The following is a 15,900-nucleotide window of genomic DNA, read 5'->3' as shown; positions in this document are numbered from 1 at the left end:
TTTTTCTCCAGTTTCGTATATCTAATCATGTCTTACCAACTGAAAAGGGCAGGTAGTCCAACGTTCCAAAAGAAGATAGAACATGTTCATTATGTAATATAGGCGATGTCGGAGATGAGTTTCATTATATTTTTATTTGTGCTAAATTCAACAAGGAACAAAAAAGATTACTAAAACCATACTATGTTATTAGACCAAATGTAATTAAATTCAGAGAACTGTTCAACTGTAAATGTGTCAGCATCCTTAAAAAACTTTGTGAACTTATTAATATTATAAATAACCACTTTACCTCCGGAAAACCTATTTTATCTAGCTTAATCTTACTTATGTGTTTGTTATAAACACTTGTCACTTAACGTATACGTGTATATGTATATATAATTTAGGGATGGTGGCTTTGAGGGAAATCAAGTTCTGTTCTGTTCTGTTCTGTCAATTTGTGCGAATAATGAAAAAACCCATTATTGAAATGAATCTGTCCGAGAACCAAAAACTTAAACGCTTGGCTTGTCAATTACAAATGGCATGACATGTATTGATGTATAGTCTCGAGTCAAAGTAAAACAATGGACAGACAATATTTGAGCTATGACACTTAAACAAGTCGGTATCTTGACATCTGTTGTGCTATTTTGGTTTTTAAATATGGATTGGGTCTAAAATATTACAGTGACTTCAATTTCACACTACCACTAATAACTTGGTGACTTGAGCTGACTTTTGGTTAAAAAAAAAAGCTTCAGCTATATTAGGGCCCTCTATATTTTTATATTTATACTCATGATCATGTGGATTTTTCTGGATTTCTGTATTGTAGCACTACCCATAGTCTTTGATGAAAAGCTCACTGTAACATCAAACTTTTTAAAACCTTGCAGTTTTTATTCTAAATCATTTCTAAATGGTGCAAATGTTTAAAATTTATACTATATAGTAAGCAATTAATGATATAAATGTATACTTTGTAATTTGTTTTCAATATTACCTGTAAATGTATTTAATTTTCTTAAACCTCAGAACAACTCCATCTAGTCGGGGCTGGATTAAGAAGATTCGCTTTGCTCCTGGCAGAGAAAACTTCAAGTTTTTCACGCTGCATAACGATGGCCTTGTTGTCTGGGATATCAATCAGGACGGGAAAGTATGTCTATTGTTGTAGAATCATTCAGCGTTCAGCATTCTTGGTTATGAGAACACTAACACATGTTTTTAAGCTTAGAGGTCAGAAAATTTCCACTGCAAGACATTACACTGAGATACATGTATAGTACTGTGAATTCCGTGGTTTTGATTAACTAAACAAGGTATATACACCATTTCATCTCAATATCTTCAGGCATTGCAAAACAAAAATCTGGAAAACAAATTTTCACATCTCCTAAGTTTAAGGGCCATAACTCATGTTAAAAATGGATAAATCACCATGAAAGTTAAATTTCATCTGTAACCGTACATGATAATGCTATACACAAAATCTCAAGGCATTCTAAGAAAAACATCCAGAAAATTATATTTGGGACAGACGGATAGACTGACAGATGGACAGACAGACAGACCGACAGAAGGACAGAGATGAAACCTATAGTCCCCTCCAGTTGAACCAATAGGGGACTAATAACTGAATAAGCTACAAAACATAACACTCCTAATCAGTAATTTTCATGTACCGTTACTGATAAAGTTTAACTTTCATGGTGATTTACCCTCTTTTTACAGAAGTATGGCCCTTGAATTTAGGAGACATGAAACAATGTTGGGTTCATTAGGTGACATATATTGCTTTAGCAGTACCTTCAGAATGCTTGTTTTGTTATCGCACAGATTTTAAATTTAGCTCCATTTCTCACAGACTATAAATCCTAAATTAGTGAAACTTATGTCATAGATGCTCTCAATACATAGGGGGGAAATATACTTCACTAATAAACAAAAAACAGAAAACAAGGAAAATAAAAACAAATACTGTTGTAGGCAGTACATTTAATTTTTGTTTAATTATAGTCGGAAATTGTCCATTTCATCAAGAGTCCTAAGGACATTGCCAAGATCGTGGATGCTGAGTGGGCGGGGTCTGACCGCCCTTGTGTTGTCACGACATCCGGATGTGTTCATGTCTTTGATCTGGCTCTGAAGATTGCCAACTCCAGCATCGAGCAGTGGGATCTCCAAGGTAACATGTTAATCCACATCAGATTCTGTAATATTATGTCGGTAATTGTACTGACTCCCCCACCCAAAACAAGTACAACAAAACAACAAACAAAATCAAACAAAAAATGCCCCAAAACAAACAAAATAAAAACAAAACAAAACAAAACAAAACGAAACAAAACAAACAAAAATCATTGAAAGCATTCCATCTTCATTTGGAATTATTATGGCTATTACCAATTTGAAAAAAAAAAATCTTTGCTTATTGTCAATAGTATATTGCATTCAAAATGATTCACTTGATATTTCTTACTAATTATTCATATTGTATTTTTAAAATCAATCTGATTAATATATTTCTGTTTAAATGAATTACAGAAATTGGTTTCAAAATCTTTATTAACAGCTGATCATATTTATTGGCAACCAACTGATTGATTATAAACTTCCAAAGGATGGCTCAAATGGTAGATACTGGGGTTGCATCTCTGTGCCAGCCTAATGTGTATTTTTGTGCTGGGGTGTCGTTAAATAACCCAGATGGGGAAGTGTGAGGACACTATACTGACTTCATTATCACTGACATCCAAAATAACTGAGACGTATCTGCCCAGGACAGCATGCTTGAATCTCAAGTGGACATAAGAATAAAAACAAAATTGTGTATATAAAAAAAAGAGAAAAAAATGAAAAAAATCTATTTTTTTTTAGGTCAGGTCAGGTCATAAGTTTTAACATGCACATTCAGAACAAGCTGTTGTAACACACATCTGTCATGGGCGCAGGTGTCTACTTTTGCTGGCTTATCAGTCCAGGACAGGAAAAGGTTTGGGTTGGGTTGGAGAGGGGATCATCTGTGCAAGGGAGCACAAACAGCCAGACCCGGGTCGAATGCGGGTGAGGGTTGGTTTTGGTGCTACTGAATTTGCAAATGTCCCGTACCATTAAACCCAATTAGAAAATGTTGCATAATTTCTTGAAGGTAATTTTGATGCTGAGTGTAGAATGGTTCATCAGAATTGAAAATGGAGCTAATTGTTTGATTTGACTACGTTGATTGAAAGATACTTCCTGTGTTTTCTATCTACAGATCCTCTGATGAGTCCATACCTGTTGCCTCCGAAAGCCTCCCAGCTTCTCAAGTGTATCCTGCAGCATCAACCGTGGACAGACGAACTCAGCTTTGAGCTGGACGGAATGAGAGAAGATGATCAGGAAATACAGAGAGCTGTCAATACGCAGTTAAATCTCATTGACAGGTACACTGAAAACTGGTCTGTATAGGCCACATAATGAGAAATAAGTTGCCTTTATTTACAGGTTACAATATGTTTGTGGGTTTTTTTTTATATAGAAGTGACTTATTGTTGTTTTAAAGCCACCTATTCAAAATTTTCAAACAAGATGAACAATTAGTTTTAAATTTAATTTAATGTTTTGTGGTAAATTGTAATATTTTGCATAGTCGCTGCATGAACTATATTGAGAAGTAAAATACTTTTTATGGTTATGTACTAAAATCATATATTAGAAGAGAGGATGCAGCACCATCACAAATTAACCTCATTTAATTAAAACGTTTCAAAATCTGAAAAGTCCTTTATCCATATATGCCAGTGTCAGTGTCGATATTATCTTTGTACACGTTTCATTTATTTAATTGCATGATGCTAAGAGACTACATTTTTTTAATATGAAATGGTTCGGGTTTTTTTGTTGAAATGTTGGTATAATGGGCATGCATTTTTGTGGATATCCTGTTGGTTGAGAGGTTAAAACCACAAAGAGGAATAGGTATATTAAGCCTTAAGTCTACAAATTGTTTAATTTATCAAATCATATTTTTGTCTTATTACTGAAGTACTGGGATTCATGTTTGTCATACTGATTTCATATTTATACACCTATCAGTTATATCCGTCTTAATTTCAGCGAGTTGCTTGATTACCTGCGGAACTGTCAGTTTGGAACAGCACAGCGGTGTCTTCTCACTGCCAGGTATTGGATTCCACAAATAATTTGAACATGCAGAATTATTTACCTATGACCAATATAAAAAAAACTTAATTGTTTGCTGTAAGCTGACCAAGGCATAAAAATCATTGCCATACATTAATATTTTATCCATAGTTTTTTTTTTTTTTTAATCCTTTTTTAAGTCTAATACAAAAATAACGTTTAAACATTTTAATAAAATGTGTGTTATGTAAAATGATGGGTTTGGTTACCGAGAACTGGTTTTCCTTATAGGTTGACGTGTATATTTGATTTTAATTATGTCAGAAGGCAAGATTTATTCTTACATTTCTGATTGCTGTGATCATGGCAGCATCAACCTTTGCATTTAACTCTATGCAATTTTTCGTATTTAACTCTGCTTTTCATCAACTATAAGTCTCAGATCACTGAAACACAACTCATAGTTGCATCTGTGGATTTCGGCCATCTTCAGACACTAGTTCTGTTAAAGTATGTTAGGGTGCATGCCTGCAACGAAATATGATACATTAGGTGTTTGTGAGTAATTTTATGCTAATTGAACAAATTTTGACACCATATAACCGTAAATAAATATGTGTTAAGTGCATCGTTAAATAAAACATTTCCTTCCTTCCATTTGAACAAATTAATTTTAATTAGTTTTGCATATCATATTTTATACTCAGTCTGGCAGTACTGAAGGGTTAATATATTTTTGTTTTCAGAATATTTGGAGACGAGTCAGAGTTACACTTCTGGACAGTAGCTCTTCATTATCTGAGGTCAACAAAAGTCCAGTCTTCAAGCAAGGTAACTTTATTTTAGACTCAATAGGTCTTCATTATCTGAGGTCAACAAAGGTCCAGTCTTCAAGCAAGGTAACTCTATATTAGACTCAATAGGTCTTCATTATCTGAGGTCAACAAAGGTCCAGTCTTCAAGCAAGGTAACTCTATATTAGACTCAATAGGTCTTCATTATCTGAGGTCAACAAAGGTCTAGTCTTCAAGCAAGGTAACTCTATATTAGACTCAATAGGTCTTCATTATCTGAGGTCAACAAAGGTCTAGTCTTTAAGCAAGGTAACTCTATATTAGACTCAATAGGTCTTCATTATCTGAGGTCAACAAAGGTCCAGTCTTCAAGCAAGGTAACTTTATATTAGACTCAATAGGTCTTCATTATCTGAGGTCAACAAAGGTGCTGTCTTCAAGCAAGGTAACTTTACATTAGACTCAATAGGTCTTCATTATCTGAGGTCAACAAAGGTCCAGTCTTCAAGCAAGGTAACTTTATATTAGACTCAATAGGTCTTCATTATCTGAGGTCAACAAAGGTGCTGTCTTCAAGCAAGGTAACTTTATATTAGACTCAATAGGTCTTCATTATCTGAGGTCAACAAAGGTGCTGTCTTCAAGCAAGGTAACTTTATATTAGACTCAATAGGTCTTCATTATCTGAGGTCAACAAAGGTCCAGTCTTCAAGCAAGGTAACTTTATATTAGACTCAATAGGTCTTCATTATCTGAGGTCAACAAAGGTGCTGTCTTCAAGCAAGGTAACTTTATATTAGACTCAATAGGTCTTCATTATCTGAGGTCAACAAAGGTGCTGTCTTCAAGCAAGGTAACTTTATATTAGACTCAATAGGTCTTCATTATCTGAGGTCAACAAAGGTCCAGTCTTCAAGCAAGGTAACTCTATATTAGACTCAATAGGACACTGATTTATTATTATATAGTTTTTTTGCGGGTGAGCACTATGTATTGTCGCAGACATGTATTAAAAAACAAATAACTGTTACATATAAAGAGGCGGGATTTAGCTCAGTCGGTTGAGTGCTAGCTTGAGGTGCTTGCGTCGCAGGATCAAACCACCTCAGTGGATCCATTCAACTGCTTGGTTTTTCTCATTCTAACCAATGCACCACAAATTGTCAAATGCAGTGGTATGTATCTTGCTGCATTAGGAAAACTGTTTGGGGTTTCCTCTGATGACTGTGAGTCAGAATTACCAAATGTCTGACATCCAATAGCCGATGATTAATTAATGTGCTTTAGTGGTGTCATTAAACAAAACAAACTTCTTTTTTTCTTAGAGTTTTACAACATAGTAAATCGAAATTTCCATCATAAACATCTGTTATAAAACATTATTTATGCATGATCAAGTTTGCTATTTGAATTTTCCATTCTTTGTAAAATAAAAAATAATAAATTAAATGATTTTAACTCCCATCAGCCATCCACTTCTGAAATGTGTGTTATTCAATGCTGCAGCTCCATTTTCATGTAGTATGATATATTATCTGTGAAGAAAATTTTAAACTGGAATTAGGAGATGACAAGTCAAAATACAGTCTGGCTATTCAGCTTCTGGCTATGTACCATTCTGTCCACTGGAAGTAGAACTTCCAAGGCTTTGATTTCCGTCCGCAGTTTGTCTCTGTATCTTTCGGATTTGAAACTAAAACAAGATGAACAACAGTTGAACTAATAAAGTAAGATAACAGAAAATATCAAAATGAATCATATAACCATTTCAGTATTTTTGTATTTGTGAGATCATGAATTTAAATTTTGACTACTTTAGAATGTCATTGAATCAATACCAGATTCTTGCATTCAACACCAATTGGTAACAAAACATAGATTTTAAAAAACATATTTTATTGCTTTTTTTAAAAGAACAAATGGATTAGACACAAGTTATACAACTGTTCCAACCTGTGCTCTATCATTGTGTCTGTGGCTAAGTGCATGCAAACTGGTCTTTGCTGGTTATCTTTATTGTAAATTCCAATGTGACTCAAATGTGCTGACATAACCGTGACACTGATAAATATTCCTCCTACAGAACTGCTAATATTTTACTTGTGCATTTTGTTTTTGTTACAGTCTCCCAGTCGGGTGCCCTCAAACAGCGACACGAGTAACCTGTTTGTTCCTCAGACCCCCGACTACAAGGAGACCAATGACCTAGTGTTGTTGGATAACCCCGAGGAGATCGAGAAGAAGAAACTGCTGACGCAGCTGTTCAGGGATCAGCCCCTGGAACGGTGTTATGATGCAGTTGTCGACAACCAGAGTTTTAAAGTAAACTTATTTTTTATAGTCACCTTTTAAGTGTTTAAACAGAAATTGTGATGTTAAAATCTATAATTTAATCTGTTTGTTATTGTTTTTGTCCTGCTGGTCTGTAATTGTTTTGTTAGAAAATGAGATAAAGAAAGAAGAAACCAAAGATTAAAAAAACAAATATATTTTATATTTCACAAGATATATCAAAAACATTTTCATTGGTCTTTTAAGCTGCATTTCAGTCAACCAACCACAATGTTAATTTCGTATAACTAACAAACCAGTTGTTGGTTATGGTTATTTAAAACTTGTAAAACCATATCATTTTGAACAACAAATGCATTATTCTTATTTACCTTAATTTAATAATTGAAAACCATTGAAAACCAAGTACTCTATATGCCTTAATAATAAATGTTTTTTTTTTTTAAATTGTAAAACAGATAATGAAAAAGTCTGTTCTCATCATAGAAGAAACATTCCAATAAAAAAATAGCCTGGAAAACTCTTATATTATAGTGAAATGTATTACATACAATCACTGAACTGCTTATAATAACTAAAGTCTGTCGTATTCACATATCGTAAAATAAGAATGACATCCTAAAAACATTTAACTGTTTGTTTTAAATGATACACCCTAGAAGAGATATTCATGTGTCATGATGTAAGAATAGCATACTAAAGCATGCATCGTTCTGACAGAAATATCAGCTGGACAGAGTGTCGCTACATGACAGCAAGCGCTCCACGTACGACCACACTCAGAAGTGTGCCGAGAACTACATGTTACTGGGACAGACCGACCGGGCAGTGCAGCTCCTGCTAGAAACAGAAGCGGATAACGAGAACTATTACATCGATAGTCTAAGGTGAGGTATTACAGATTTATTTATAGGATATTAAACGAGCTTCCATTTCTTATCATATTTATGTCCTGAGTGAAATAATTTTCAATTGTCACGAACTTTAGCAAGTGACAATGAAAATTATTTCATGAGGGACATAAACATGATACAAAATGGTAGCGAGTTTAATATCCTATTTATTACCCGTAATCGATCTTAATTTATATCACTCAACTCATGTGGTTGATGTTCCTGTAAGGTTGTAGTGTGCCAATCAATGATGTCGAACTGATACATCCCATTTCGCGTAACACTAAGTGGGACGTATCACTTTGATATGTACCAAGATATTTTTAAACATATAGGTAATGAAAACTGATAGAAATAAATAAAAGGACACCTGGAACTGTTGACCAGATTTAATTCACTACTAGCGTACTAATGTCTGTATTCCATACAAAGTTGTAATGTGGGATTGAATTGAAAGTCAGTAGTAACATGCATTGGTCATATCGTGACTGGTATATTAACGATTGTGGTATGTGCTGTCCTGCCTTTGGGAAAGGACATATAAATGATCCTTTGCTGCTAATAGAAAAATATAGCAGAATTCCTCTAAGACTATATGTCACAATTACCAAATGTTTGACATCCAATAGCTGATGATTAAAATAAATGAATCTGCTCTAGTGGTGTAATTAAACAAATTTAAACAAGCGTTACTGTTTATCATGTTTTCTGTTGTAGAGCCTGCTTAGTTGCAAGTATTCGTTCTTCTGGAGCTTCCCAGAGCACAATAAAACTTGTGGCCACAAATCTGATTGCAAATGGAAAACTTTCAGGTAAATGGTTAGTTGGCAAGTTTTCAAATGATAGAAAATTATGTTTAAGCTACCTATTAGTAAGAGTGAGTGACTATATTCAATTATAATTCATTTTCAAGAATATAAAATCTATCCAGAATATAAAAATAAATTATTCTTTTCAAAAATCAAACATAATTTTTATATCTTAGAGAATACATACTGTGGTGCTATATTATATATGACATCTTCTTAATCAAAGCATAAAACACCCCTTTGAAACCAAATATTTATTCATAACATATTGGTTTTAGGGTTCTTGAATAAAAAAAATTAATTGAAATGAATAAAAAAAAACACCAATTAAATTTGAAATCGACTATATGTCAGCCATTACAAAAATTGTGTTTGTTTATTCGTTAAGTTTGTAAATCTATTTACAGAAGGTGTTCAGTTGTTGTGCCTGATAGACAAAGGTCTGGATGCCTGCCGATACCTACAGACCTATGGATCATGGGACAAGGCTGTGTGGCTGGCAAAGGTACTCTTAAACAAAGTCGTCATCTGATTTAATTATTTATGAGCTTATGGAGTTGGGCTGATGATGGGTTAATACCACATCTCTTCAACTGTAATAAATACTTTACAAAACAGTGGCAGGTTAGTGCACACCTGATGGTGAAAAGATGGATATATTTAAAATATAACTTTCCATGAACACAGATTATGTTGTTGTTGTTTATTTTTTTAAAGAGACAATCTTAGGTTACGGTATACATTACCAGTCATTTTTAAAAAATCCCGGGTAGTCTAAACAAAATTAGTGAAGGAAAATAGAAGAAAGTTACAGTCTCGTGACCGGAACTAGAGGGAGCATACAGTAGAAGACTTTAGGCCATCCCATTGGCTTTAGGGATGTTCGGACCAGACTACTAGCCGTAAGGGGGTGAGGGGGGAGTGCACTTGTTTGAGGACAGGTAATGTATCCATAAAAGAGAAAACACCTCAAGTTTTCTCCAATGTTCTAATTTTTACCATCTTTTGATTGGGCAGGATGTAGCACGTTGGAGTGTGCACCTGAGGCTCACCCAGTCATACAATTGGTTGCTCACGATGGATTCATTAGGTTTTACCTGTACTGCCCCAACTAGCATTCCACTAGTATTTCCAAGGCCATTGTAATTTCTGTCCTATGAGAAAAAACACATATAAAGATCCATTGAGATGTTGTGTTGTATGATTAGCCTATGTGACAGAAGTTTTCTTTCTCACTCTCAAAGCCATATATCTAAAAACAAACCACTCCAAAACTAGCTGACACTAAATGGCTATAGTTTAAAATATGCTGGGGTGTCATTCAAACAACCCAAATTATTGCTTTTTATCTTTTGTTAGAAGATTATTAAAATAAACGGTTACTTTTGAATTAACCACATGAGTGAGGTGTGTTTACAGTATGACTGGTTGGTATCTTCTTTTTTATTTTAGTCAAGTCTGAACTTTGCCGAGTGTTCAGAAGTCATCAAACGCTGGGCGGACCATCTCTGCAGCACCCAGGTTAATCATAAGGTGAGAGGTTATTCTATCTGTTGATTTGTTTACCATATTTAATAGAAGTATTAAAGAAAACACAATGGACTCTTTGTCTAAATTTAATCAATGTTGAACATCTACAAGTTTAATGTTTAATGTCATAGCTGATTTGATTATTAACAGAAGCCAGTTTGAATTTAGATACGGTAAAGTAAAAGTAAAGTTTGTTTTATTTAACGACGCCACTAGAGCACATTGATTTTTGTATCTTATCATCGGCTATTGGACGTCAAACATATGGTCATTCTGACACTGTTTTTTAGAGGAAACCCGCTGTCGCCACATAGGCTACTCTTTTTTTACGAGTATTTGCACTTCCCACAGGCAGGATAGCACAAACCATGGCCTTTGTTGAACCAGTTATGGATCACTGGTCGGTGCAAGTGGTTTACACCTACCCATTGAGCCTTGCGGAGCACTCACTCAGGGTTTGGAGTCGGTATCTGGATTAAAAATCCCATGCCTCGACTGGGATCCAAACCCAGTACCTACCAACCTGTAGACCGATGGCCTGCCACGACACCACCGAGGCCGGTTTAGAAAAGGTATGCATATGCTGAAGTATGGTACATTAGGTGATCATATGGATGTTAATACAGGATGGTCGGAAGGTTTGTTTTGACAAATGGGTCGGGATGCAGGTGAACCTAAATATATCAATGATTAATATTGAAACAGTGTTACTTGAAAGTTGCATGCTTATTGAGTAAAAGGGGCGGGACGTAGCCCAGTGGTAAAGCGTTCGCTTGATGCGCGTTCGGTCTGGGATCGATCCTCGTCAGTGGGCCCATTTGGCTATTTCTAGTTCCAGGCCGTGGTATGTACTACCCTGTCTGTGATGGTGCATATAAAAGTTCCCTTGCTGCTAATCGAAAAGAGTAGGCCATGGAGTGGTGACAGTGGGTTTCCTCTCTTAATATCTGTGTGGTCCTTAACCATATGTCCGACGCCATATAACCGTAAATAAAATGAGTTGAGTGTGCGTCGTTAAATAAATCATTTCCTTCTGCTTGTTGAGTTATTAGCATACTGCCTCTTAAATCATAGAATTTCTTGAAGATTTATTTTTATGTGTTAACATTTTATTGCTGAGGTAGACAAAAATGTTTGTTGTGTCTTGGCATGGTTCTTTCAGTCCAATGAATCAGTGTGCTCCAGTGGTGTCGTTAAATAAAACAAACCTTTTTTTCCAGACCAGTGACAATGTAATACATGGGTGGTCTAGTTTATTTATGCTAAACTTTAAATGTTTTACAGTTCACATTTTTAGTTCGATGCTTAATACTTGTGTTTTCCAGAGCAAGGCATTGCTTGTGTTGTTATCTCTGGGCCAGTTTGTTAAAGTAGTGGAGATGTTGTATGGCATGAGATCATTCGACAGAGCTGCCTGCTTCATCGAAGCTTGTTTACAATTTGGTGTGCTTGAAAAGACTTCTGAAACAGGTGGGTGTATATAACCCCTGCAATTAAGGAAATGTCCATGGCAAAAAAAAACATGCCATTAAACAAAAACTGAATATAGTCCCAAGGAAAAAAAAGTGCTGTAGAGAATTAAAAACTCCACGGTATTGCTGATTGCCGTGGGCATTTACAGGGCTTGGTTATCATTAATTTTTTTATATCAGGATTCATATATCAATGATATCACTGATAAATCTTGCTACAGCTGGCATAATCAGTGTACAATTTCAGACCAGTTCAATAGTCCATTAAATGCTGTTCAAGCAAAAATAGTGCTATATGCAAAATATAGATGCATAACATTTTATGAGTTGAGAAAATGGCATTATTATTAGCAAGGTTTACACGTTTTACATGGAACTCTAGGAATACTAAATCCTTTGATCTTGTAATACTCAAAGTGAACACCAAGGCATGGCACCACACCACCACTTATCACCTCCTTAGTTGTTATATCAGCTTAATATAGTCCGGTTTAGGAAATAGTTCCTCATTACAAAAATAATACAAAATTCTGAAATGCCTTTTGAAATCTTTTGTTGATTATTACAAGGAGGCTTTAATATTTAAATAACCCATTAGGAAATAGTTCCTCATTACAAAAATAATACAAAATTCTGAAATGCCTTTTGAAATATTTTCGTGATTATTACGAGAAGGCTTTAATATTTAAATAACCCATTAGGAAATAGTTCCTCATTACAAAAATAATGCAAAATTCTGAAATGCCTTTTGAAATATTTTCGTGATTATTACGAGAAGGCTTTAATATTTAAATAACCCATTAGGAAATAGTTCCTCATTACAAAAATAATGCAAAATTCTGAAATGCCTTTTGAAATATTTTCGTGATTATTACGAGAAGGCTTTAAAATTTAAATAACCCATTAGGAAATAGTTCCTCATTACAAAAATAATGCAAAATTCTGAAATGCCTTTTGAAATATTTTCGTGATTATTACGAGAAGGCTTTAATATTTAAATAACCCATTAGGAAATAGTTCCTCATTACAAAAATAATGCAAAATTCTGAAATGCCTTTTGAAATATTTTCGTGATTATTACGAGAAGGCTTTAAAATTTAAATAACCCATTAGGAAATAGTTCCTCATTACAAAATAATGCAAAATTCTGAAATGCCTTTTGAAATATTTTCGTGATTATTACGAGAAGGCTTTAAAATTTAAATAACCCATTAGGAAATAGTTCCTCATTACAAAAATAATGCAAAATTCTGAAATGCCTTTTGAAATATTTTCGTGATTATTACGAGAAGGCTTTAATATTTAAATAACCCATTAGGAAATAGTTCCTCATTACAAAAATAATGCAAAATTCTGAAATGCCTTTTAAAATATTTTCGTGATTATTACGAGAAGGCTGACCTCTTTAGTATTTAAATAACCCATTGGTTTGAAGCTACTTGTTGCTTTTAGTACTGATAACAACTGTGAAAGTGGTATCCTGCCACTTGTATAACAACCAAATTAGGAAGTGCTCTGGCATAAAGGTGGCTAACAGAACATTTTGGTAGTGAACATATCTTGATTGTTGCAAGGTAGTACTACCTAAAATTAGAAGCCATGTAGCTCTTTTGATATTGTATTTTTCACAGATATATTCTGACATAGAAATTGTATTGAGTTGCTTGGAGTAATTAATGGTGGTGTACAGTCTTAAAGATGTTACGAAAGAGTTCATGTTAGCTATTGTATTTATTATGGCAAAAACCTACATTTGATTGCCTTATTGAAAGGAGAATCATACAGTGTGTTAATCAGAGGATGGATTTTTCAAGTTTATGACAATTAAAATAATTTATAACTGTATTTCATAATAATAATTTATGTAATAGCCAGATGAGTCTGATGTACCATGTAATCTTAATATTATTAAATAAAAAAAAACTTCTAAATTTACAAATTAATTCTCTCTTGAGAAACACAAATTTGAGATTATTAATAGTTTATTGTGAAGAAGATTATCCTATTATTAATATGTTGATCTTGCAGGCTTAACTCAGTTTCTCTTTTTTAAAATAGCTTCCTTGATAGAAGCTGTATTCCTAGAATACGCTCGGTTCCTGACCAACATTGGATTGAGAAAAGCTGCTGAATACTACTGCAATCTTGCAGGAGACAAAGGAGAACAGTTTCTAAAAGAAGTGGAAATACTTTTCACATGATTGAGACAAATGAACTACAACAGAATTTCTGATAGAAGGATATGTAAGACCTACCCGAATTGCTGACCAAAAATGTGTTAAAACCAATGAAAACAAAATTCATTTCTTAATGGTCATGCCAACTGAAGATAGCATTAATTAATTTTGGGCTGTTTTCATGTTTAGAAATTAAGACTTTCTGTAATAACTTACAAGAAAAATTATGATCATGGTAATTTAAAATCTAGTCCTAGGAATGTATTTTTTTCTAATAATGGACAATTTGTTTTAACACTGTTTTATCGCTGTGATTATAAAAATTAACCTGATCATTTCTTTTTCTCATTTGGGAGCAGTATTTTCTTCAAATTTTTATATTACTTAACATACAGAATATAACCTGTTAGTGGTGTCTGGATGTTAATAGTAATATAACATTCTGAGACAGTTCTTTCTGTTTTTTAGAAAGAGAAATAAAATGGGACCATTGAATAAAACAAATTAGTATACTTGTCTTGTGATAATTATTGTAGGATTTGTTTTACCATAATGACTATCTCAGAATTGTATTGGAAAGCATTTTATTAACACCACCACCAATTGTATGTTATGAGGCATCCACTGTTGTCTTATACTTGCATCTGTTTACACTCACAATATGTACATATAAGAACTTTCCATCCCACTCCATTTTATATTTATTTTACAAATTTAATTAACTGCAATGATATTTGTTCATTCATATATTTCAATTTATTTTTGTTTAAATCCAATTAAGCTTCAAGCACGCTGTCCAGTGCACACACGTCAGCTATCTTAGCTGTGTGTCCAGGCAAGGATTACTGGGTAGTGGTTATGGGTTGATGATTGAGAGAAGAGTTGGCATAGTTGCCTTACACCTCTATACTGAGCCATTAAAACTTGCTCTGGGTGGAAGCTGGTCCTAGGGTGTGAACCCCGTACCTACCAGCTTCAAGTGTGATGACTTAAGTGTGGATATTTGTATACTGGGAGAAAGAAATAAGGGAACACTTATACTGCAGACCAAATTCAGTCACTATTAGCATCCTAATATCTGTATAAAGTACAAACTTTAGACATAATATGGGATTCAATGTCAGTAATGTGATATTGAATTTCAGTAATATGGTTAACTTCTTGACACTATGGATGAGGGTTTTAGATGCATCACTCGTTCCTTTAAGTGTTGGTGTGATCCCTTATTTCTTTCCATCATTATATTATCACTTTTTTCTTTCATAACACTCCCAATAAAACTATTACGGTTGTGCCTCACATACTGCCATTGTTCATGTTAAATACTCGCACAATTCTAGCTGCTGTCTCGTTTTTCCAATCTCTTAATATTTATCTTATTTATATCAACTAATACATTAATTTAGGTATGTTGGGAAAAAAATGTCTACTGTTGTGTATATGGTAGTATACAGTTCTCATTATAAATCTATGTGAAGCTGTAACTTATCAGTTAAAACCAACGGAGGTTGCAGTTTTGTTAAGTCATCAAATCATTATTTGCAATACACTGTATTTTGGTGAACTGGATTTTAATAATTGTGATAATTAAATGTGCTATGTAAATAGAGAATGTATATTTATTTTCAGTACAAATTATTTCCTACATGTGATTCTGAATGTTATACATATAACAATACAAAGAAAGTGTATTATTTAATTACTTTAATCAGCACTGGTGTTGTCCATGAACAGTTTACAATTGTAACTTCTATACTTGAGAAGAACTTTCTGAGAACTGGATGTTGTTCACTTGTGCTGTAATAAAAACTTTATTATTC

General features: G+C 33.8%; 1 protein-coding gene across 1 annotated transcript in view; it reads left to right on the top strand.

Annotated features, from left to right (window-relative positions):
- LOC121382958 (WD repeat-containing protein 11-like) overlaps nt 1-15,900 on the top strand; it is a 40,466-nt gene extending 24,566 nt beyond the window's left edge. The window contains exons 19-30 of the mRNA XM_041512649.1: nt 1,021-1,144; nt 2,005-2,173; nt 3,245-3,413; nt 4,087-4,152; nt 4,860-4,944; nt 7,032-7,229; nt 7,920-8,086; nt 8,810-8,904; nt 9,309-9,406; nt 10,354-10,434; nt 11,757-11,901; nt 13,962-15,900. Coding sequence (XP_041368583.1) covers nt 1,021-1,144; nt 2,005-2,173; nt 3,245-3,413; nt 4,087-4,152; nt 4,860-4,944; nt 7,032-7,229; nt 7,920-8,086; nt 8,810-8,904; nt 9,309-9,406; nt 10,354-10,434; nt 11,757-11,901; nt 13,962-14,104 — 1,540 coding nt within the window. The 3' untranslated portion in view covers nt 14,105-15,900. The remainder of the gene's footprint in view (nt 1-1,020; nt 1,145-2,004; nt 2,174-3,244; nt 3,414-4,086; nt 4,153-4,859; nt 4,945-7,031; nt 7,230-7,919; nt 8,087-8,809; nt 8,905-9,308; nt 9,407-10,353; nt 10,435-11,756; nt 11,902-13,961) is intronic.

This window comes from Gigantopelta aegis, chromosome 10, assembly GCF_016097555.1.
Source record: "Gigantopelta aegis isolate Gae_Host chromosome 10, Gae_host_genome, whole genome shotgun sequence".
Classification (NCBI taxonomy): Eukaryota; Metazoa; Mollusca; class Gastropoda; order Neomphalida; family Peltospiridae; genus Gigantopelta; species Gigantopelta aegis.
This window is presented reverse-complemented; position numbering and strand designations above follow the sequence as displayed.